At 35.5% G+C, this 24113-nt stretch overlaps 1 protein-coding gene across 3 annotated transcripts in view; it reads left to right on the top strand.

The window, feature by feature from the left end:
* COL14A1 (collagen type XIV alpha 1 chain) overlaps positions 1-24113 on the top strand; it is a 251509-nt gene that overhangs the window by 29419 nt on the left and 197977 nt on the right. Inside the window, exons 4-5 of one of the 3 annotated variants that reach the window (XM_053715323.1) lie at positions 5592-5735; positions 6614-6709. The exons of the other annotated variants lie outside the window; for them this stretch is intronic. Of the exons in view, the coding sequence (XP_053571298.1) occupies positions 5592-5735; positions 6614-6709 (240 nt within the window). The remainder of the gene's footprint in view (positions 1-5591; positions 5736-6613; positions 6710-24113) is intronic. 3 annotated transcript variants of the gene reach the window in all.

Here is a 24113-nt window from a genome sequence, read left to right on the forward strand (position 1 = left end):
ACTTCAGAACTGAGATCAACTTGACTACAAAGATACACTAAACACAAAATGACAAGGGCACTATTAAGGCAAGCTCCTCAGTTATCTATATTTTTACAATACTTTGTGTATCAGTATCATTAATAAAATTTATTTTCTTACTGTATCAAATGTACAAAAAATAGGGAAAAAGGCTCCCTGAAAAGAAATGCTGATTAGCACTCTTTGCCCAGACCGGTTGTAGAGGCAAAAATTGTGTTAAAATATAACTTTTATTGAACGATTAAGAGATGGGAAAGTACAAACAAATTAAAATCCCTATCATAGTCTTAAGAGATATATTTATTAGAGTGTGCCCCTAATTCTGGCAATTGGCCTTTTTACATTAAAGGGACATGAAACCCAAAAATTTTCTTTCATGATTCAGATAGAGAATACAATTTTAAATAACTTTCCAATTTACTTCTATTATTTAATTTGCTTCCTTCTCTTCTTAACCTTTGCTAATAAGTTTATCTAGATAAGCTCAGGAGCAGCAAAGAACCTAGCTTCTAGCTGCTGATTGGTGACTGCATATATATACCTATTGTCATTGGCTCACCCATGTTTTCTGTTAGAAACCAGTAGTGCATTGGTGCTCCTTCGACAACTGATACCAAGAGAATGAAACAAATTATATAATAGAAGTAAATTAGAAAGTTGTTTAAAGTTGTATTCTCTATCTGAATCATGAAAGAAAATGTTTGGGTTTCATGTCCCTTTAATATCATGTTGGGCGACACTATATAAAATTAAAGAATTCTCTAACAAACATTCTTTGTTTGGGAACAGTGGTGAGACTGTTGTGAACTAGAGTCTAATGGATTTGTACCTACATAGCATACCATTTGGGTAATTCTAGCGAGATAATAATGTAATGGAGCAGATAATATTGTGGTTGATTTAAACAACACTATGTTGCAGTGCGTTCCTCGTGGCAAGTATGGTTCACAAATTGACTAATATAACCACATCTTAAAAACGTTAACATTTTCACAAGGTGACCGTAAATATAATTTACAAAAATAATATGGTCTAATAAATTCCACCCATTGTGGAAGCAAACATAAGACAAATAAGACACGATTCATGCAAATACAGACAGTAACCTGACAACTCTCAAACTGTTTGTATTATTTGAAGTACATTGTTCATTTATTTATAATACATTGTGGAGCTAAAGTCAATGTGGACCAGACTTAAATATATATTTAACACACATTCTAGTTGATTGATATTACCAACAATTACAGATATATAACTGGAGATAGGCCAGTTACAGAATAGGTTGTGTCACACAATAAACAACACACACCATTTGACATACATGTGATGTGATAAAAACAAGAAATGCTTATACTGAACACCGTATAAAAACAGATGTATTAGTCAATTTGTGAACCATACTTGCCTCAAGGAACGCACTGCAACATAATGTTGTTTTAATCAACCAAAATATTATCTGCTCCAATACATTATTATCTCGCTAGAATTACCCAAATGGTATGCTATGTAGGTACAAGCCCATTAGACTCCAGTTCACAACAGTCTCAGCACTGTTCCCAAACAAAGAATGTTTGTTATAGAATTCTTTAATTTTATATAGTGTTGCCCAACTTGATATTAATGTAAAAAGACCAATTGCCAGAATTAGGGGCACACTCTAATAAATATATCTCTTAAGGCTATGATAGGGATTTTAATTTGTTTGTACTTTCCCATCTCTTAATTGTTCAATAAAAGTTATATTTTAACAAAATTTTTGCCTCTACAACCAGTCTGGGCAAAGAGTGCTAATCAGCATTTCTTTTCAGGGAGCCTTTTCCCTATTTTTTGTACATTTGACTACAAAGATAATGGCAGAATTTATGTGATGCTATGCTGTGTATGAATTAGGCGGCCCATCTTTTTTGTAGAATTAGACACATTAAACATATTTTTTAGTAATATCCCCCAGGTGTAAATGAAAAGAGTTTTAGTAATCTGGGAACATAAATGGATGAGGACGGGATATTGAGATTGATATCACTAATTAGAAAAGTGCCATAGGACAATTGGAAACTCCATTAAAATACACAGTGTGGGGGGGTTTTATGCGCACTTTAGAAGAATTCTTGCCTTCTAGTGTGAAAGTAAAATTATCTTTGATATAATGAATAAATAGGTCACTTGAGGAGGTACTTCTCTATGTATCAATAAAGAAATATTCAGAAAAAGATGCAGATTATAATAAGATGTTATGTACAATAATCTTGCACAAATGACAAAGAAACAATACTCTCCTAATAATCCAGATCGCTGCCTTCTTGCAGTCTCTCCCAAAAGACTGAACAGTATGAATTGTTTGAAGGTGTACAGATGGCGCTGGTCTTAGTACAAGTATATAGATCAATGTAGAGATTTCCACTAAATAAAGGAAAGGAGGACTTAACCAATATATTTAAGCCAAATGTTATATGTGCAGTATACTCACTCCATATATTATGGATGGTCAGCCGAAATGGAGCAGGGTTGGAACCACTTCTATCTTGTTTTTCAACCAAAACTCAAATCAAGACTGCATAGAATGAGGCTGCCTGGCTTTATATACACATAGTAAAATAGCATTGTCTGAAATAGAATTGTCTGGTGCTAGATCTATCATTTAGGGGATACAATTTAGATTTCCCCTTTATTTTGTTTATATCCTGAATTTCCCCATCTATATGCGAATAAAATTCTAAATTCTCTCTATCCAATGCCATGAGGTCTAAAACAGAACATTCATCTGAAAAATCAAAACCACATCTAATGGGACATGGTTTGTCCCTACCTTTCACACCTTGACCCATATCCATGGCCCCCAAGAAATGTTTCTTGAGAACAAGTGATCTCACAAATCTGTTCAGATCAACAACAGTATCAATTAAATTAAAGTGCGAGGTAGGAGAAAAACCAAGGCCCAAAGACAATACCTCTATCTGTGTCTGGGATAAATCAAAGGATGAAAGATTATTAACATTATTGGTATCTATGCATATTTCTGAAACTGTGTGGCTCTCCTTCTCTGTGGATACCACCGAGACTTTGGTATCAATGTCTCTGGATCCCGATTTTGACCTTCCAGACCTTCCATGTACCCCTCTGCGTGTTAATGTTGTGGTCTTTTGTTTGCATAGTTAGTTCCTACTCAAAGCTTCGTAATATATCAACAACAACTTCGTACAGTGGACTTCTGTTGTCCCCTCTCGTTTTTTGACTGTGAGGTATTTGAGGTGGAAGGTAATGCATCATGGGTATTAAGAGCAAAAGAAACTACTCCCACTGTTGTTTCACCTGTTATCCGAAGAGTCATAGTCATATTCAGTATCAGTCTCCGCAAATCTCACTTTTTTATAGTCAGTACCTCGACCTTTGTAAGTGCCTTCTATATCGCCTTCTTGTATCTGTCACAGTCCATTTATTCACTTTATTAAGTTCATAGTCCTGTTTGTCTCTTAATATTTTTTGTTTCTTGAAGTGCCAGAAGTTATTTTTAAATTCAGTAATAACCTTTTGAAGCTTAGTGTCATATTTGGCAAAATCTGGATTTTCACACAGGGGGCGTAAATATGACTGCATTTCTAACTTATCATCACTCATTCCTGAAGTAGTGTCTTTTGTATTCTATAAGTAGATCAATTAATGCTAAAAAGCACTCTGTGAGAATATTGTTCCATTTATCAATGAAAGCCTGATTAGTCACCTGAAAGGAAGGAAACTTTTTTATACGTAGCCCACATGGTATACGCTGGGCCTTATTGTACATCTGGAAGCTTTTTATATCCATTTCTATTCTAGTGTCTTTCTTCAACAAAGTATCCATTTAAAAAAAAAGACTGTCCAGATTAGTATTAGCTTCCTGTTCCATGGTGTCGGTATTAAAAATATATCCCCCTACCGCCATATCCAAACACAATACACCTAATGAAAATGTGTGTTAACAGCTCTGAATGTCAAATGATATATATTTTTCACTTCAGGGTGTACTACGACTTATAACACTTGAAAAGTCAAAATAAATCACAAACCACATTAAATATATCAACAATACGAAAGTGTCCGTGCAGCTTACCCTATCCTGTGGTGATTTGTTTTGCCACATTAAACCATAAAGAAAGAAAGAAAGTTTATGAGGAAACTTAAGAAAGAAAATTAGGCTATTTCTTGTAAAGTACATTGCTGCTTCTCAAAAACATTCCAGGCCTAAAGGGCATATTACTTATGCGTAATTTGGTGTAGGATCACAAACAGAACTGAAGGAGGAAAATGACATTCTGCCTGCATGACTTAGGGAGATTGCATCTTGTCAATCAGATGGAAAAAAGAATGTACAGTATTAAAAATGCATCTCTAAACAAATGGCAAATAAAAGGATCTTTATTGGAAAAATTGCATCAAACACAAGAAATTAGAATAGATATATTACGAAGCTTTGAGTAGGAACTAACTGTGCAAACAAAAGACCACAAAATTAAATATCAAAGGCACTAGCATGAAAATTTAGGACGCCTGTGATCTTTAAGGTTTTGGGGTGCTAAAGTAATGAATGGGACTGCACTCCTTAAAACTTCCACTGGTAGATAGCTGTGTTATGTATAGAAAACAGAAATTATATAGTCTCCCAAACGTGATTAAAAGCAGCACCAAATATATTATATATATATACATTGCATCATTTTGCCTCACTGCTCACTGGATTCTTGGCTCTGCCCTTCCTGATGATGCCACAGCATAAAAAAAGGCCAACAGCACATCTCCTTTGTGTTCTCTGTTTAGTATCTGTTTTATCTTTAAATAATATTCCAAACAGAAAAATTATGGGGACTGTGAATTACTTGTACCGAAATATATCTAGTTCATTCATTATAACTAACTTTAAACATTTTTATTAGCTTTATTTTGTCATAAAAAGTAAGTTGAGCATCTCTCAAATTACAAACATTTCAGGGTACCTTTATCCAGTTAGACCCAAATAAAGTCTTACTTCCAGAATGCTAATACGTTTTTGTTATAATGTACTATTTGCATACAGTATTTTAGACAAATTACACTGTCATAGCAATAATGTACATTTTTATCAATAAATGTTATTACTTATCAAAATACAGTACAGTAAAACAGGCAACCAGACGTGGCCTCCTTGCAGGTCTCCCTAAGAGTAAAAGGGGCAACCAGACGTGGCCTCGATGCAACTGCACCTTACTGACGAGGCCCATAGAGGCCAAAATTTTACCTTTGTGACAGGCATAGTGTGCAGAAATAGATTGTACCCTGGGAGTATGGAGTGACTAAGCAAGGACGTTTTTCCAGCTTCTGTTCTAAGCCCAGTTGAGTGCAACTCTCTGTTTTTCTGTGGATTTGGTATAATATAAAGAATAACATTTGTGTAGCAAACTGATTGCTTTCTGCAACATAGTTTTTTTAACTGAGTTGACAATTATCATGAACATAAGATTCACTTTGTGGAAAGTTCATTGATAATTTCATTGTTATCAGTAATTTAATTATGCCATAACGATGAGATACTTGACTAAATGTCTTCATATTTTCAGGTGGGAAAACCAACCAACTAAATCTTCAAAACACTGCAACTAAAGCAATCATTCAGAGTCTTGATCCCAGCCGAAGCTACATTGTACAGATCATTGCATTTAATGAAGATGATGAAAGCAAACCAGTTCAAGGAGAGTTTAAAAGTATGTAATCTTCCAAGGCATTTAAACGCAAATCTATAGTAGAATACTGAAGATATATTGTTATCATCTATAGACTTGAATAGGTGTAAGGGTGTTAAAATACAAGTACACCAATCTTTTCTATAATTAGTCTTATATAGACATGCACATAAAATCAATGGCCTTCAGTAATTTTGTTTAATCCCTTGACCACCAGTGAGAAGAAATTCTCTTCCAGCCAGGGGTACTTAATTTTATATTACATGTTCATAACATGATCATAACTCTCTATTATTCTATCACATATTCAAAAAATATATTTCTTCCTACATGAAAATATTTAAGATTTGTACACACTTTCCTTTTTATAGTTACATTAATTTAGTTGCAACTTGTCTCTTATGTCTCAGTCGGCCTTTCTAATATCAGAGAGCCTCTTTGTGCTCAACACTCCCATGACCTTTCATAGTATCTGATCTATATGAATAGACAGGCAGAGAAATAGATGATCGATAGATGATTGATAGATATATAGAAAGAGAGACAGGCAGATAGATAGATAGACATATAGATAGATAGATAGATAGATAGATACTGTAGATAGATAAATAGTGAGACACAGATATATAGATTAGATATAGTATACAATAATACAGTAATAGATATTATATAAACATATAATGTGTATATACAGTATGTGTGTATATATATATATATATATATATATATATACCATACATACATATATACACACACACATATATAAAATTATATTTTTTAAAAAAAAAATCATTAACTAAATTGTATCATCTATCTATTGAATACAATTTTGTATTATTACATTGATGTAACTAATTTCTGTTGTTTTAGTGTAATTTTGTAATTTTTTTTATTTTCAGTAAAGGAGTTAGAGAAAAAAAGAAAATCAACAAATTCAGCTAAAACAAAATCAAATCGTAAAGAGGACAACACTGGAAACAAACTTCCTGAAGAAGGTCAGGTCCCATAAAAAGTTATAAAAAATAATAACACAATATTTATTGATGATTATTTTATTTGTTTATTTTCTTCAATTAACTTGATGTTTGTATGATGTGTAAAAGCAGAAACTGACTAAGAAAAAAATATAATAATTAACCGTCACACATTTTTTTATAAGGTAACAAATATTTATTTTAGAGAGAAGAATAAAGAGAAAGGCTGATACCAGTGAATAAGAAGAAAACATAATAATAATAAGAAAACATAAATCCTTTTATGGAAAATAAATATCAAAAGTGATGTAGAAGTGATTCTTTAATGGGTAAAAAAGAGGGAAAACAACTTAAAGCGTTCAGGACACTTAAGGAAGTATCATTTATAAATGAAGCTCATATATTTAGTTTACATAACTAGAACTATATAAAAATGTATATGCAAAACATGAGGATCTTTCATATAACAGTGACATAGTGAAAACAGTGTGAATGATGTCATAGGACTGTGTGATAAAGGCTAGTGGGTTTGTAGTCATGATTCCTTACATGTCTGTAATGAAGACAAACAGAAAGAGAAGCAGTCTGCCAGGAACGAACAACAGCTCGATAGCTTGTTCTATGCCCCGGTTACCACCTGGAAGTAGCTTCCTTTTGCCCAATTGTGCTTTTCAAAGAGGAAAACTTTCCTGAAGTATATCAGTCTGATCCCGCCTAAGAAGGTCAGTCCAGCCCCAAAATGCCAGGCAATTCTCCTCTCAACAAGAGAAATGGCAACCCCAGATGATCGTTTCGGCCTCATCAGCCAGGTGCAGCCATATCCAACTAAGAACATTGGACAAGGAGTCCACGTCTGGTTTCCCCCATCACCCTTAGGGAGTCTTTGCCCTGGGTCATAATAGAAATACAAACAGAAAGAAGCTTAATGTTTGTAATGAAGCCAGAAACCAAAAGCGGTACAGTACAGTGTGATATAAATTTATTATAATATATTTGAGAAGAGGCTCTGCATCTCCTCTGAACAAGAATGGCTCTATACTTGTCCTGTGCTTAATTGAAAATAAGATAATGTTGAGGAACTTTTGGGCATCAGCCATGTTTGGTCACATATATTGTGTATTGTTCTGGGCAAGATCTCAACATGATCTGCTGAATATCTTAGATATCCTCATATTCAACTTCCAGATAGTGCACTGGCTGATATTTCTGTCCTCATCGAGACACTCATTTTAATATTTTGCAGTCACAGGTTTCTGAAAAAAATTGTTGAGAAACAGGGATCTTTTGTTTACTTCTGTGTGTGACTATATGTTTTTGGAGGAAAATATGCTGACACTACTCATCAAATTAGATGTGATGCTTCCAATCTATGAGATCTAGTGATTCCTGTGTTTTGTGTTGCACTGGTTAGAACTTGCTCAGGGACACAGTGTTAGATCTGCCACTAGAAGCTGATGAGATAATGGTAATGCCACAGCACGCCTAAATTCACCTGCATCAAAAGAGAATACAGAAATGCAGGTCCAGAGCATCTGTTGCTATACGGCACGAACCCAGCTGTCAAGTGAACTAAACGTATTACTGGCACTGAATAGTATACTGTTGAGATTCAGGCTTAGCTGTGATTGACTCTAAGGTATGGATACTTGGAATAGGAAGAGATGTTACCAATGCCAACCCTTGATATTTTCTATTTGTTCTTTTTTCAGCCCTAATTCAGTATATTTCATATTCCTTGCTAAATAAATGGTTAAACCATATTATGACATACTAGTTAATTGTGTCAGTGTTTAGAGAGAATTCTACTTGGATTTATATGACAGGAAGGAAGACTTTAAAATCCTGTACATTCTGCCCCCATGTATATTGGTAATTATGCTCAAGTTTTTACTTTCAGTGTAAAGCTGTACTTCGCTGATAAAATAAAAACAAATGTGTATCATGCATATCAAAGAGTACTAATTAAACACGGTAATAACACATTTTCATAAAGAGAGGTTAAGTTAAAGCTGTGAATTTTTATTTTGACGTGTACAGGAAGTGCAACTGACAATTAAAGGGACGTTAAACTGCTGAGTACAACTACAATAGAATGGTTACTTCTCACCATGGTATTGTTTTTCATCCGGTGCCTGCAGCTGTCTTCAAAGTCATTCTCTTATTTTAACCCCTTACAAGTAATAAGTATTGACATTCTGCATCTTCACACTGGGCGCCGCCATCTTGGACCTTATATTTGTTATGTAACTTTTAAACTGTGCAAGAAACTGTAAAATTGCAATGCTTCCACTCTCTATTGTGTGAGCTAAACTGAAGTGAATGGTACAGCCGTCAAAAAGGCGGCACCCAATGTAAAATGTAGAGCTTTACCAACTGATACATGTTCAGGAGCAAATGCAATATGGTGAGTAGTAACCCTGCTAGTGTAGTTGTGTTTATGTCCCTTTAAGGCCTGTGTCTGATAAGTAAATAAGCAGATGGCCAGTTACTCAGCTCACAAGCATAACAACTATTTTTGTCTTAGTACAGGAGTATCTGTTTACAAAAACAAACAATTTAAATACACTTTCAAATGCCCTCTTTTAAATCTAACAAAATATGTTTGTGTCCCTTTAAGTGTTGTTATTTTTTTTTATAAATGTTTGCCTATAGAAAGATTCTTACCTTTTGTTTGTTTGTAGTCTCTATGCTAAAAAAAAGTGTGGCAAGAGTTGGACTTGTTTTGTCCTTGTGTACCAGTTTTGTGTTTGTTTATGTACCAGTTTTGTGTTTATGTATCAGTTTTGTGTTTGTTTATGTACCAGTTTTGTGTTTGTTTATGTACCAGTTTTGTGTTTGTTTATGTACCAGTTTTGTGTTTATGTACCAGTTTTGTGTTTGTTTATGTACCAGTTTTGTGTTTATGTATCAGTTTTGTGTTTGTTTATGTACCAGTTTTGTGTTTGTTTATGTACCAGTTTTGTGTTTGTTTATGTACCAGTTTTGTGTTTATGTACCAGTTTTGTGTTTATGTAACAGTTTTGTGTTTATGTATCAGTTTTGTGTTTGTTTATGTACCAGTTTTGTGTTTATGTATCAGTTTTGTGTTTATGTACCAGTTTTGTGTTTGTTTATGTACCAGTTTTGTGTTTATGTATCAGTTTTGTGTTTGTTTATGTACCAGTTTTGTGTTTGTTTATGTAACAGTTTTGTGTTTGTTTATGTACCAGTTTTGTGTTTATGTACCAGTTTTGTGTTTGTTTATGTACCAGTTTTGTGTTTATGTATCAGTTTTGTGTTTGTTTATGTACCAGTTTTGTGTTTGTTTATGTACCAGTTTTGTGTTTATGTACCAGTTTTGTGTTTGTTTATGTACCAGTTTTGTGTTTATGTATCAGTTTTGTGTTTGTTTATGTACCAGTTTTGTGTTTGTTTATGTAACAGTTTTGTGTTTATGTACCAGTTTTGTGTTTGTTTATGTATCAGTTTTGTGTTTGTTTATGTACCAGTTTTGTGTTTGTTTATGTACCAGTTTTGTGTTTATGTACCAGTTTTGTGTTTGTTTATGTACCAGTTTTGTGTTTATGTATCAGTTTTGTGTTTGTTTATGTACCAGTTTTGTGTTTATGTACCAGTTTTGTGTTTGTTTATGTACCAGTTTTGTGTTTATGTATCAGTTTTGTGTTTGTTTATGTACCAGTTTTGTGTTTGTTTATGTAACAGTTTTGTGTTTGTTTATGTAACAGTTTTGTGTTTATGTATCAGTTTTGTGTTTGTTTATGTACCAGTTTTGTGTTTGTTTATGTACCAGTTTTGTGTTTGTTTATGTAACAGTTTTGTGTTTGTTTATGTACCAGTTTTGTGTTTGTTTATGTACCAGTTTTGTGTTTATGTACCAGTTTTGTGTTTTTGGTCTGGTAGCTTTTGAAAATGATTTATCTGGGTTGCCTAAATAAGAGGACAGATGGGTCTGCAAAGATTTCCCAAGTCAGTAACTTCATATGGAATATTAAGTCTCTGCAAATTTTCCTTAAAGGGACATGAAAGCCATTTTTTTCCCTTTACTATTCAGGTAGAGCAATCCATTTTAAACAACTTTCTAATTTAATTCTATTATCACATTTGCTTCATTCTCTTGGTATCCTTTTTTTTACTACTATTACTATTGCTATTAGGAGCTAGCTAAACAGAATAGGTGAGCCAATGATAAGAGTCATTGAAAGGCAGCCACCAGTCAGCAGCTAGCTCACTGCAGTGCATTGATGCTCCAGACCCTACCTAGCTATGCTTTTCAACAAAGGATACCAAGATAAGAAAGCCATTTAGATAATAGAAGTACATGTAAAGATATTTTAAAATTGCATGCTCTATCTAAATCATGAGTTTAATTTTGACTTTACTGTCCCTTTAAGACCTCTAGTTGGGGATTTAATGTGACAACAAAGGGTGTTCTGTTGTTATCCAATAATTTATTTTCCTCTGGTTGTTGGGTGGTAGCACTGGTTTCTAAATAATATTTAGTGACTAGAGGTGCAAATTTCACTGCATGGAATGTTTATGTTTAATTGTTAAAGGGATATAAAACCCAAACTTTTTCTTTCGTGATTCAGATTGAGCATGCAATTTTAAGCAACTTTCTAATTTACTCCTATTATGAATGTTTCTTTGTTCTCTTGGTATCTTTATTTGAAAAAGCAGGAATGTAAGCTTAGGAGCCAGCCCATTTTTGGGTAGCGCTTACTGATTGATAGCTAAATTTCATATCTTTTTAATGTTGGAATTTCAGTATCCGTTTATTATGCCTTGACTTTTACTTTAAAAATAGAACACCCTAAGGTTTGGTTCCTAAACAGTATAAAAAGTTGTAACAAGGATAATGTAGGACACCTCTTAAAGATAATACAACTGCTATTATTCTGCTTTGGTGGGACAGCTGTTTATTCACTTCAAAAGGTTTCCAAGACTCATTGAATCTCACTGTCTATTGAAATCCCATTTATTGTTCCATTTAGAAATAGATACCTAGAGGGCAAACAGGTGTTTCAGAAGATCCCAGATGTTTCTGACTTGATTTAGAATACATCTAGTGTGTAACTCCTTCATATTTATGTAAACTTGTAACAGTATACATTGGGGTACTGAAATCCAGTTCTAGTCCATGTTTTAGGCAGAGTGGTCTCCAGTACCGAGTCAAAAGTAAAGGGGACACTAATAATTGTCAATGCAAAGTTACTAATTAAATCACAAATCATTTTATACACACACTATGTGGGCACCACTACTCTCTGTAGACAATCATTGCCAGTACAGTGGGCACTGAAGCTCAGTGACTTTAAAGTGGCGCTGGCATAGGATGGCATTTTCACAAGAAGCCAGTTAATGAAATCTCACCCCGAATATACTTGTTCTATTCTAAAGTAAGTGCTATTATTGTGAAGGGGAAATGTCTATGAACAGAAACAGCCCAGCCACAAAGTGGTAGACCATGCAAACTCACTGAGTGGGGCCTCCAAGTGTCACTACAGAGTTCCAAACTGGCATCAGCACAAGAACGGTGTGTCGGAGCCCCATAAAATGTGTTTCCATGGCCAAGCAGTACAGAAGCCTCACATCAACATGAACTTGACCTCTGTAGTGGTTCACACCTAATTCACTCATAAGGTCTTAAAGCACAGTTATATTGAAATATGATTTCCAAGCACTGACCTAAAAATAAATCAGTACAATATAATAAGAAATGGTATTGAGAGAGAGATATTGTTTTAAAATAAATTTTTATTATGCAGAAAAATTAGCTTACAGAAAAAATAAAAATTTAAATTCATTTAAATCCAAAATACACACAGAGTTAGACTATCAGTTACGCTTGTTTTTAATAACAATTGTTTACATACCACTCAAAATGACCTTCAGCAACCAAGTCCTATCCTTTGAGATGCTCTATAACATCCTGTCAGAGTCACCTGCCTCATGTTTACAACAAGGTGTATTTATAGTGTTTTTATTTAGGTGACGTCATCATTTGTTTTCTTTTTATATGTATTTTTGGCATCATTATAACATCAACAAAACTTGTCTAACAAATGCTCTTTTGGCTGAATAGGCACAAACTCCCACAAATATGCTCCAATTTTCTAGAAGAACCTTCTTAGAAGAGTGGCTGCTGTTATAACCACAAGGGGGAGGAAGTCAACCCCATATTAATGCCTATGGTTTTGGAATGGATGTCCAACAAGCTCATATAGGTGTGATGGTCAGGTGTTGAAACACTTTTGGCCATTTAGTGTAAATATATATATATATATTTATAAATACACACTATACATGTGGTGCCCCAGTGGCATCTCCTGGATACACCTATGGTTTTAGGATTATCCCTGTTGGAAAATAAATGGACCTTGAGGACTGAATTTAGACAATCTCATTTCACTTTTTTTTATATTTAAAGTATGATCTAAACATAACAAGTATAACTGTGTAATTATAACAACAATTATGCGATTATAAAAGCTCTCAGTATCAGGAAGAAAAAAAAATTCTCCAGTGAAATTCTCAGTTTTTATTTTCAGTATCAGTGGAAAAGAGCTGTCTTATTTTCAGATACAAGTGTCTGTTTTATTGTATAACAAAGGGGACATAAAACAACTCCTTTAATTCTAATACGATTAGATTAAAGATAGAAAGTCTACATGTCTGCTGCTTTGAATGCAGAACAGTATAGATGTTTGCAAGAGGGGTGACTTCATACTGTAAATTTGACAGTAAAATCTGAGCAGAACTTGAATGATATTTTTCATTTACTGTCATTCATATGAAAGCTCAACCACAGGGGCATCAGAAGAACTTTTAAAGGGGGGGATGTAGGGGGCTTCTCTGCAGGGGTGTAACTCAGTAAGGGGTGGGTGTCTCAGCAGGGGTGTAATCCAGTAGGGGGTGGGCTTCTCTGCAGGGGTGTAACTCAGTAGGGGGTTGGTCGCCTCGACAGGGGTGTAGCCCAGTAGGGGGTGTGTGTCTCGGCAGGAGTGTAGCCCAGTAGGGGGTGGGCAATCATCTCGGCAGGGGTCTAGCTTAAGCATTCCGGGGCCATTTAGGTGCAGGCTAACTCTTGTGGCAGCCAATGCTGCTTCTGAGGCCCTAAGGCGTGCAGAAGGCTCTCTCTTTTAGAACCTTGTCCTCACTAAGTAATAAATGGGGCCAATGTGCATAATATAGGGAAACAAACAAACTGTGCTTAAATAAAGAAGAAAATCACAACAGTGTTGTTAAAATGAAGGGAGAACTTCCACGAATAATAATGAAACACTGATGTGTAATTTTGTAGCAATTATTCTACCCAACCAGATGATCTTTTCAACCCCTCAAAAGGAAAAAAAACACTAAAAGTACTGTAGCAGAGCATAAATACTAAATAGAAGGTACTCACAGGATAAATTAGATAAAAGTATTTTTATGATTGAGATAGACACACGCAATTTTAAACAACTTTCCAAATCACATCCATTATCTAAATATACACAGTCTTTTTATATGCACACTTTCTGAGGCACTAGTTCCTACTGAGCATGTACAGTATAAGAATATGCATTTTGTGATTGGCTAATAGCTGCCACATGATACATTTCTTATCCTATAATATAAAAGGCCAGGTATGTTTGTACTAAGATAATTAGAACAGGTGAGGGGAGCTATTATAAGTCTAAGAATATGTAAATATGTATATGCTACTGATTACGTAGAATAAGATTGAGTGTCTATGTAAAGTGTATAATACATACTTGCGCTTAGTATAGAACAATGCTATGGGGTAAGTTTTGATTGGAAGAAGTAAATACAGTTAAACGTAACTATGTAAGAATAAACAAAATTATGTAAGAATATAACCTAAAACAATGCAAGAATACGGCCTAATAGAGCCAAATTTAAATAAGTACGTTTTTAATACAATATTGCGAATAAACAAAAATTAATATTTGATATTTAAAACAACGTTGTTTAAGATTGGATACAATAATAAATCATGTGAGCTCAAACAATGATTAGTTTAAAAGGAGATCAATCTTTTTATAAAAGATAACTTCGTTATAAAATGTCTCTGATGCGATAAAATTAGTGTATCACACTGCAGTGGATTATTGCTAGAACTCTGTGATAGCAAAATTTAAAGATGGTAATGTCACTTATTAGCCATCTTATTTGGTAGATTTAGAAACCAATAAGCTAATGTGGATAGATAATATCTTAAGTAAAAACAATGAATAAAAAGTACCTTTAAGTGTTGTGTCACACACTTCTACTTTTTGGCGAGGGGCAAACCGTGTTGAGAAAGGACAGAATTTTATATTTGCCCTCCTGGTTATTTGCGTGTTGAGATATGCTAAAGTTAAAGATGAAAGACTAATGGTGTTGAAGCGGTTAAGCCTCTCCGCTTGTTGTTTGTAGAAAAACCTTTATGGGTTGAAGGGATGATCCTGAGGGGTATATATAATACCAAATGATGTTAGGGTGCTATTAGTAATAGCTGTGGATCTGAAGTGTTGATAATATCCATTCTTAGCGTTCCTTTTGAAGATCCGGAGAGGTATTAGCAATACCAGTGATGAAGAAGTGCTATTAGTAATAGCTGTGGATCCTGTAATATGATGTTATCCGTTCAATGGTGTTGAAGCGGTTAAGCCTCTCCGCTTGTTGTTTGTAGAAAAACCTTTATGGGTTAAAGGGATGATCCTGAGGGGTATATATAATACCAAATGATGTTAGGGTGCTATTAGTAATAGCTGTGGATCTGAATTGTTGATAATATCCGTTCTTAGCGTTCCTTTTGAAGATCCGGAGAGGTATTAGCAATACCAGTGATGAAGAAGTGCTATTAGTAATAGCTGTGGATCCTGTAATATGATGTTATCTGTTCAACCTTCATAAGGTGATGAAATCCAAGTGATGTAGTTCTGTGTGGGATACGCTCTTTGACAAGTCTGTTGTTTTACAGTTCCAAAGTTGGAGTAATCTTAGTGAGCTTGTTAGCAACTGAAAGCCGTTGCTAAAGTCTGTAGCTGGAAGCTGTAGAAAAAACGGGGTAATCTTTGTGTCTTAGTTTATATCATAGACACCGTTTGTGACTTAAAGCTGTTACTATCTTTGTTACCAGCTTGTAAAACTGGTTATGTTGCTGTCGGCAAGTAAATGTTCTGATGCGGCTTTTTGAAAAACAGTTTGTACCGGCTCGAGTAATTATTACTGTGTGATCAAAACACAGTATAGAGTTTAGAGTGTGGGCAGCTCTACACGTTTCGGCCGTAGCCTTTATCGGTGTATGTTTATGTTTGTACTAAGATGTCATGTTCAGTAGAGACTGCACAAGGACAAACATACCTGGCCGTAAGGAAGGATAAGTCAGGTGGCGGGGGCGTGGCCAGATGGGAGTGGGTGTGGTGGAGGTGTGGCCGAGTGGGAGTGGGCATGGTGGGGCGTGACCAGACGGGAGCACAGGCGGGTGGGACCGCTGCACTGCAGAAAATGGCCCGTGTACATAGGCTTTAGGACTAGTCTTTTATATTTAATTTTATCTTTTACTATGTCTTTGTTGAGGCAGTGTGGAATATAGCAACGTTAAAGGCACTTTAAACCCTGATAACTAACATTACTTTAACATTAGTATATTTCACAAGATGTTGTTTGCACATTTTATCTGAACCTAATTATCCTCAGCAGAAGAGATTAAATAAGGACTAAAGTACTTTATAGCTTTAAAAAAAACTAATATAATTAAAACTAATATAACATATAATTAATAAAATAGATATAATTATGTCTAGAATTTAAATTGATGAGACTGATTTATATTCCAGATTTATTTAATTAACAGCAATGATTAAGGGGTCATTGATTATACCAGTAAATTTACACTATGAATTAATTTTAAACATTCCGGGTTTGCTAAGGAATGTGTATTTCCAACTTAACTACATTATTCTGCAAATTAAAGTGTTCAAGCAACATGACACCACTGATAAAGAATTTAAAAATCTGCTTCCAAATGAAAAATCAATTAAATATGGTGACAATCGTCCCAATCTTTATTTGGTCTAAGCTAATTAACACATTAATTACTTTTATGTGTGTATCTGAAAATCATTATCTAATGTGGGAATCAGATATGCAAAGAGAATGGATTGCTACAATTATTGGACTTTAAAACTGTAAATGGATTATTTTACACTATTATTTTTATTGTTTAACAGAAACAAACACCCACAATCAGGGAAGTACAAGGTCAATTTATTAAGCTCGTGAATAGCTATTTAAAAATTACTTTTTACATTTTCTAAAAAAAAAAAACATAGCTTATTTTAGATTCAACAAAGAAAAATGTATTTCATGTTCCTTTTACCATATGATAATTCTTAATACGGAAAGTGCTAGTCATCAAAACGAATCCTCCCACCAACTCCAGCCACCTGGATACAACTAAAGCAAATAGTACTCTTCCAATAATAATGCACTCTCAGGACTTTCTCCAAAACAAGGTCAAATTTATTAGATGACGTTTCAGGGAACTCAAGTCCCTTTTCACCTTTTTTAGATCTGGTGAAAGGGACTTGAGTTCCCTGAAACGTCATCTAATACATTTGACCTTGTTTTGGAGAAAGTCCTGAGAGTGCATTATTATTGGAAGAGTATATATATATATATATATATATATATATATATTCCTTACGATATCTTCCCCTTCATCAGCATAGCTTACAAGTGAAAATGTGACCAATATATACATACACACACAATAAAATTAAAGGTTAACAAGTAATACCTGTGTACCATCAGTGAACACAATCACCACAGCATCGTGCTGGAACGCAAGCCATGCGTTCCAGGTAATGTGAAGAACCGGAAGTGCTGTTCAACATAGCACATCCGGTGTGTGAATGTCAAATAAACATTAATTCAACTCTAAATGTCTCAAGTTATATATTTATACAGTTCATCTACATTAGTATACACATCCATCCTGGGAATCCAAGTCCCAATGTGTTCAAATGTGTAATAGTTAGTTTGTGCGATCGAAAAAAAACTAGTGCAAATTAAGTGCATACGATAAACACTTGAACGTGTATTATACAATCATATATGGCAAATAACATACTTAAGCCATTTCATAGAAAGACCCACTCAATCACTTCAAAGGAGCTATATACACGGCGATCGTGATGGTTGCCATAGCAACACATATACACACATGCCCATGTAAACTCCAGCTACGGTGTCCGAGCTGGGTCAAAAACTTAGACAGTGTGTCTGTTAGCACCTTATGAGAATGGTGAGCGGTTTTGAAACTTAAGTTATATAAGGTAAATTTTAAATTATAAAAGAATAAAAAGTAAAAGTTAGATGGAACTTTTACCAAGCTTATAATAATAGCAAAGTAGAAAGATCGCTATTATCTAGTTAGGAGCTATCCCAACAAAAGTATGAAATTAACATTCACAGAATTACTTCATTGCCGATTCTCGGCACACAAGCTGCAATAGATTAGTTCCAACCCTCCATGGTGAACCATAATTTAAATATATAAGGGAAAAAGAGGAAACCTACTAGTCCTTTAATAGGTATGTGATATCATATCATCCCATCACCAACCTTAATTAATGACAAATGTGAAATATACTTCTGTAACAGGTTGTATCACATCCCATATCAGAAATCCCTTGATATAATATACAGAATCTTCTTGTCTATTGATTGTAACTATGTATTCCCATTACTAGTATCTAGAAGGGAAAACAATACATGTTGCATGTTAACCATTGTCTAAGTGTTTGGGAAAGATTTTCTCTGTTATTGATATTTGTAGTATGGATCCAGTGTTTCCTCCGGTAACAGCACTTCCCCCTCCGGGGCCTACCACTACCCTCCATATAGATGAGAACCCTGGGACACAGAATTTGGTGGCACAGATTGGAACAGTCACCTATACACAGGAAGATGCGGGCAGGATCTTATTTGCACCCATCAGTAGAGCTACTGGTGAGACCCCTATAAATTTGTATCATAATCTGCTACAACCTAAGAAACATGAAATTGATCTTTTGTTACATGGCAGTTACTTATCTGAGTACCATAGATTGAACCATATCCCTAGGGGTTTTAGAGTCAAAAACATCCCCACTATAGGGAGAGACAATCCGGAGTTCAGAAAAAATTGGTTCCACATTTTGAATAAATGCTCTCTTGATCTGGTTTTGCTAGTTATAGAAGAGGTAACCACTATTTTGGTTAAGGTTAGGGTTGAAATTGTCACATTTGAACAGACACATAATGACACACTCTCTAGAGACCAACAGGAGAACTGGTTACTAAAACTTAGCCAGCAGATTGAGAAATATAAATCAGACTTGATAGTATTCAAAAATAGAAAGTTAGACTGAGTTAGTACAGACTACACACATGGAAGGGTCTATAAGTGGCTTAACAATGCCGCTGAGGGGAGAACCAGGAGAACTCAGAGAACAAGAAGAGTGCAATTTACTACTATAGACACTAGTGGTGCAGAGTCCTCAGATACTGATAGGAGTATGCTACAAGGTACACAGGTATCCCCTATGAGCTATACTACTCAACCCACACATGATACCCCTATTCACATCAGGGACATTCAACCCCAGATCATTTTTTAGGGGTGACCACCCGATCACGAGGGGGTGGCGGGGGGATGGGAAACACAGACCACACATCAGGAGGGCGGGGAGGCAGGTACAGACCACCCCGCCGCAGCCGGCGGAGGATGTAGTGATTAATCTTAGCCATCACATATTAACCATGACTGAAAGACAGACTCTTAACAAGGGTCTGTCGTTTGTACCTAGCTGGTCCATCTCTGAGTTAGATCTCAAACTTGATCTATACAAACTAAATAGAACTCTGAAGATCAAGGAACACTTTCAACATCTGCCAGAAAGAGAAGAAATGTATAATCCTACACAAAGATGTAAAAAGACAAGTACTTTTGAACCTCAAAACAGCAGTGCCAGCACAAAGACATTTATGAGACTAATTACACAGGACATGGAGTTTGAGAGGACACACAGGGCTTGGAAACACAATCTGACTGACAATGAGAGAAAAGCTATCCGATCGTTGCAAGATGACCACTCTATAGTCATCTGTCCTGTGGATAAGGGCGGGCCATCATTTTGATGGACTACACGGACTATAGGTTGGATATCTTGCAACAGTTGGCGGACTCTGACACCTATAAACTTCTGCCATGTGACCCCACTTCTAGGTATAAACTAGAACTAGACAACACTCTGAGAATTGGTTTTGAGCAGGGATACATATCGGATCAGATATATGACTTTTGTACCACACAATACCCCAAGATCCCCATTTTATATACAATCCCTAAAATTCATAAGACCCTGGAACACCTACCAGGGCGACCCATCGTCTCCGCTATCCAATCACTGACACAACCTGTAGCACAGTTTATAGATATCTTACTACAGCCCACCGTGAGAAATATCCGATCATTTATTCTGGATACCACTGACTTGATCCGTAAGTTGGGGGAGGTGGTTGTGTAGGCTGGTGACATCCTGGTGACATTGGATGTCAACAGTCTCTACACCATCATCCCTCATCTGGCAGGCTTCACTGCAGTCAGAGATCTTCGGACGAAAAGCGCGTCCTATGATGGACACCCAGTGGAGTACCTACTGACTCTGTTAGAGTACTGCCTAAACTGAAATTATTTCCGGTTTGAGAGTAATTTCTACTTACAGGTAGCAGGCACGGTGATGGGGTCTAATATGGCCCCATCATACGCCAACATCTACATGTCCCAATTTGAAAATGAACATTTGTGGCACACCGACACATCTTCCATATATATGTAGGGTATAAGACACTACTCCGATGAGAGGCAGAGTGGATGTACCGCTTGGGTACGGTAATTCCGGGTGGCTTAAATTCACCACCTGACTTTAGGATGCTCACCTAGGTTGGAGATACATACTTGGGGTACATGAGGCATGGGAGTTGACTCTGTCCAGGGGGAGCTGTGGACCAGGCCCCGTTGGGGGAAGACCCACTGTCTCCTCTCCGGGTCATATGGTGCATTTGGGTCACCTTCGTGTTCCTTTTGCATTATTAAGCCAACACACCCCACCTCAGTGGGTTACCCATTTTTCTCCTAGACCTAATAAAAGAGCCCACCCGATTTCATACATCCACACCATCTGGCATTTGTCTTTTTATGTATACATATAGGTGATATATGGTTAACATGCAACATGTTTTGTTTTCCCTTCTAGATACTAGTAATGGGAATACATTGTTACAATCAATCAGCTCCTAACTAGATAATAGCGATCTTTCTACTATGCTATTATTATAAGCTAGGTAAAAGTTCCATCTAACTTTAACTTTTTATTCTTTTATAATTTAAAATTTACCTTATGTAACTTAAGTTTCAAAACCGCTCACCATTCTCATAAGGTGCTAACAGACACACTGTCTAAGTTTTTGGCATGTGTGTATATGTGTTGCTATGGCAACCATCATGATCGCCGTGTATATAGCTCCTTTGAAGTGATTGAGTGGGTCTTTCTATGAAATGGCTTAAGTATGTTATTTGCCATATATGGTTGTATAATACACGTTCAAGTATTTATCGTATGCACTTAATTTGCACTAGTTTTTTTTCGATCGCACAAACTGACTATTACACATTTGAACACATTGGGACTTCGATTCCCAGGATGGATGTGTATACTAATGTGGATCCACTGTATAAATATATAACTCGAGACATTTAGAGTTGAATTAATGTTTATTTGACATTCACACACCGGATGTGCCATGTTAAACAGCACTTCCGGTTCTTCACATTACCTGGAACGCATGGCTTGTGTTCCAGCACGATGCTGTGGTGATTGTGTTCACTGATGGTACACAGGTATTACTTGTTAACCTTTAATTTTATTGTGTGTGTATGTATATATTGGTCACATTTTCACTTGTAAGCTATGCTGATGAAGGGGAAGATATCCCTGAAAACGTTACATCAATAAACAAAATTTTGTTTTTCACCCTGCAAAAAGACCTGTGAGTACATTTCTATCGTAAGGAATATATTTTACATTCTTGCACCCAGGCGGATGTCCCTAGGAGGGTAACACAGCTAGATGGACGGTATATTATATATATATATAACAAAATGTATCACACCAAAAATGTATTAAATACCTATGTTGTAAAAAATGCCTCTTTATCATATTTATATCTATTAAAGGGGCATTCAATACAAACTGTAAATTGCATGAAACTGCAGGTTCAGATTCGTAAAGCATTTTGCAAAGCATAATGTAGCTGTATTTTGTCCAGTTAGAATATTTTGTATGTTATTTTTTTCTTCAGATTTCTCTGTTATACATGGTAAAGGGGCATAGGTTGTCACAATCCTCTCCCTAGATGTAGTATGAACGTGCAATGTTTTGTTTTTTGTAGAAGGAGAAAGATGAATGATTAACTGCAAAGCTCTCCTTTTTTTCTTATGGTGGCTTAGCACTGATTTCCCTACCTTAATTGTAATTTATTACATAGGTTTACATTTACACACACACACACACACACACACACACAAGGTCCATAGGTGCTGAAATATAGCCTATTACTTGATAGTTATTGGACGTAGCTAGGGACAAAAAGTATGTTTTACTACAGAAAATCCTATTGGTAAATTATTTATTTAAAACTGCAGCATTCCTGTTTTTTTAGAGGCTGTTTTGTGCTTTGATTCATAAGTTTGTTAGAGTGTGTTTTAAAAATTTAAGGACATTTTTATGTGTCTTTAAATTAATTTTCTTGTCCTTTGCCTCAAGACTATGTGAGTGACTTACAGTGGAAAATTAATTCCTCCCTAATCTGTGAACTGTACCTGTGAATACAATGTTTGCTTTCCATCCCAGCTGCAGCATTTTCTGTCATAAATTTGCTCCTTTCAGCTCAACAACTATCTCTGCAATGAGTTTTCGTGCCGTTGAGGGGGAAGAGCCTCGTCAAGCGTCGTCACGTGACTGGAGTGATGACGTATCCGTATGCACCACCTCACTCGCACAGGCTGTACTGTGCGATTAAACAAGTATAGGGATGGGTTTGAGGCCTGGAGCGGCACCTGCAGGCAAATGTATAAAGTGCAGAGCAGAGGAGTATGACAGGCATGTAGGCTCTACCGCAGGTGCGGTAAAAAAAAAAAAAAAAGTTTAATTTAAAAAAACAAAAAACAAAACAGTCTGGCTTTGCCTATTTTGAGTTAGTAATTAAATATAATTTTTTCCAATAGGGGGGCTATTGGAAAAATTATATTTTTATTCAGCAAAAAAAAAAATTCTTCTTCCTTTGGCTGGGGGTTCCCGTGCGGCTGTGCACAAATGGAGGAGCCTCCACTGTCTATACATGGAAGTTACCCACTTCTGCTGTATCTTCAATATCCAACTGCAGATTTACCACTAGCATGTGTAATTTATACTCTTATTAGCCACTTAACAACTAAATAATAACCACTATCTGTCTGTCTGTCTTTTTATATATCTATATATCTGCCTGTCTGTATCTATCTATCTCTCTATGTATTAGGGATGTGCATTCGTTTCCAGAATGCACCAACAAAATTTAAGGAAAACTAAAAAATACTGACGAAATTAGTCAGTATTGATTAGTTTCCTTTAAATTACTTTTAAAAGGTGAAATACCTTAATGTGCTCTGGAGTGCGCGCTTATCCGATCCTCTTCTAGATGGGTCCCAGCTGTGCTAAAAGGAGGCTTAACACACTCAGCACCCAGGACCTGCACTAAGTTTAGTGCAGGTCCTGGGAACCAAATACACCAAGCCTCCTGTTTAGCACGCCCAGTGTTCTGTCAAGAAGAGGAACAGATTAGTAGTAAGTATGTCATATTTTTCACCTGTAGCATCAAAACATTTAATGTTTTATTGAAAACTAATGTAAATGTTTAACGAAAACTTAGTTTTCAAAAACGAATAATGAATAGTGCAAGGAACAAATATTCGGGGGAATGTCCTTGAATATACGTTACAAACTTTTTGTTTGTAACAAAAATGTCTTCCCTTACACATCTCTACTATCTATCTATGTATCTATCCATTTATCTATCTATTTCTCTTTCTATCTATCTATCTATCTATCTATCTATCATCTATCTATCTATCATCTTTATCTATCTTTATCTTTCTATCTTTATCTATTTATCATCTATCTATCAATCTATCTATATATCTGTCTCTCTTTATTTATCTATCTGTCTCTCTTTATCTATTAACCTATCTATCTATCTGTCTATCTTTCTGTCTATCTACTATCTATCTAAATCTATCTATCTGTCTCTCTCTTTATCTATCTATCTATCTATCTATTTATTATCTGTCTGTCTG

The sequence above is a fragment of the Bombina bombina genome, chromosome 5, assembly GCF_027579735.1.
Source record: "Bombina bombina isolate aBomBom1 chromosome 5, aBomBom1.pri, whole genome shotgun sequence".
In the NCBI taxonomy this organism is placed as follows: Eukaryota; Metazoa; Chordata; class Amphibia; order Anura; family Bombinatoridae; genus Bombina; species Bombina bombina.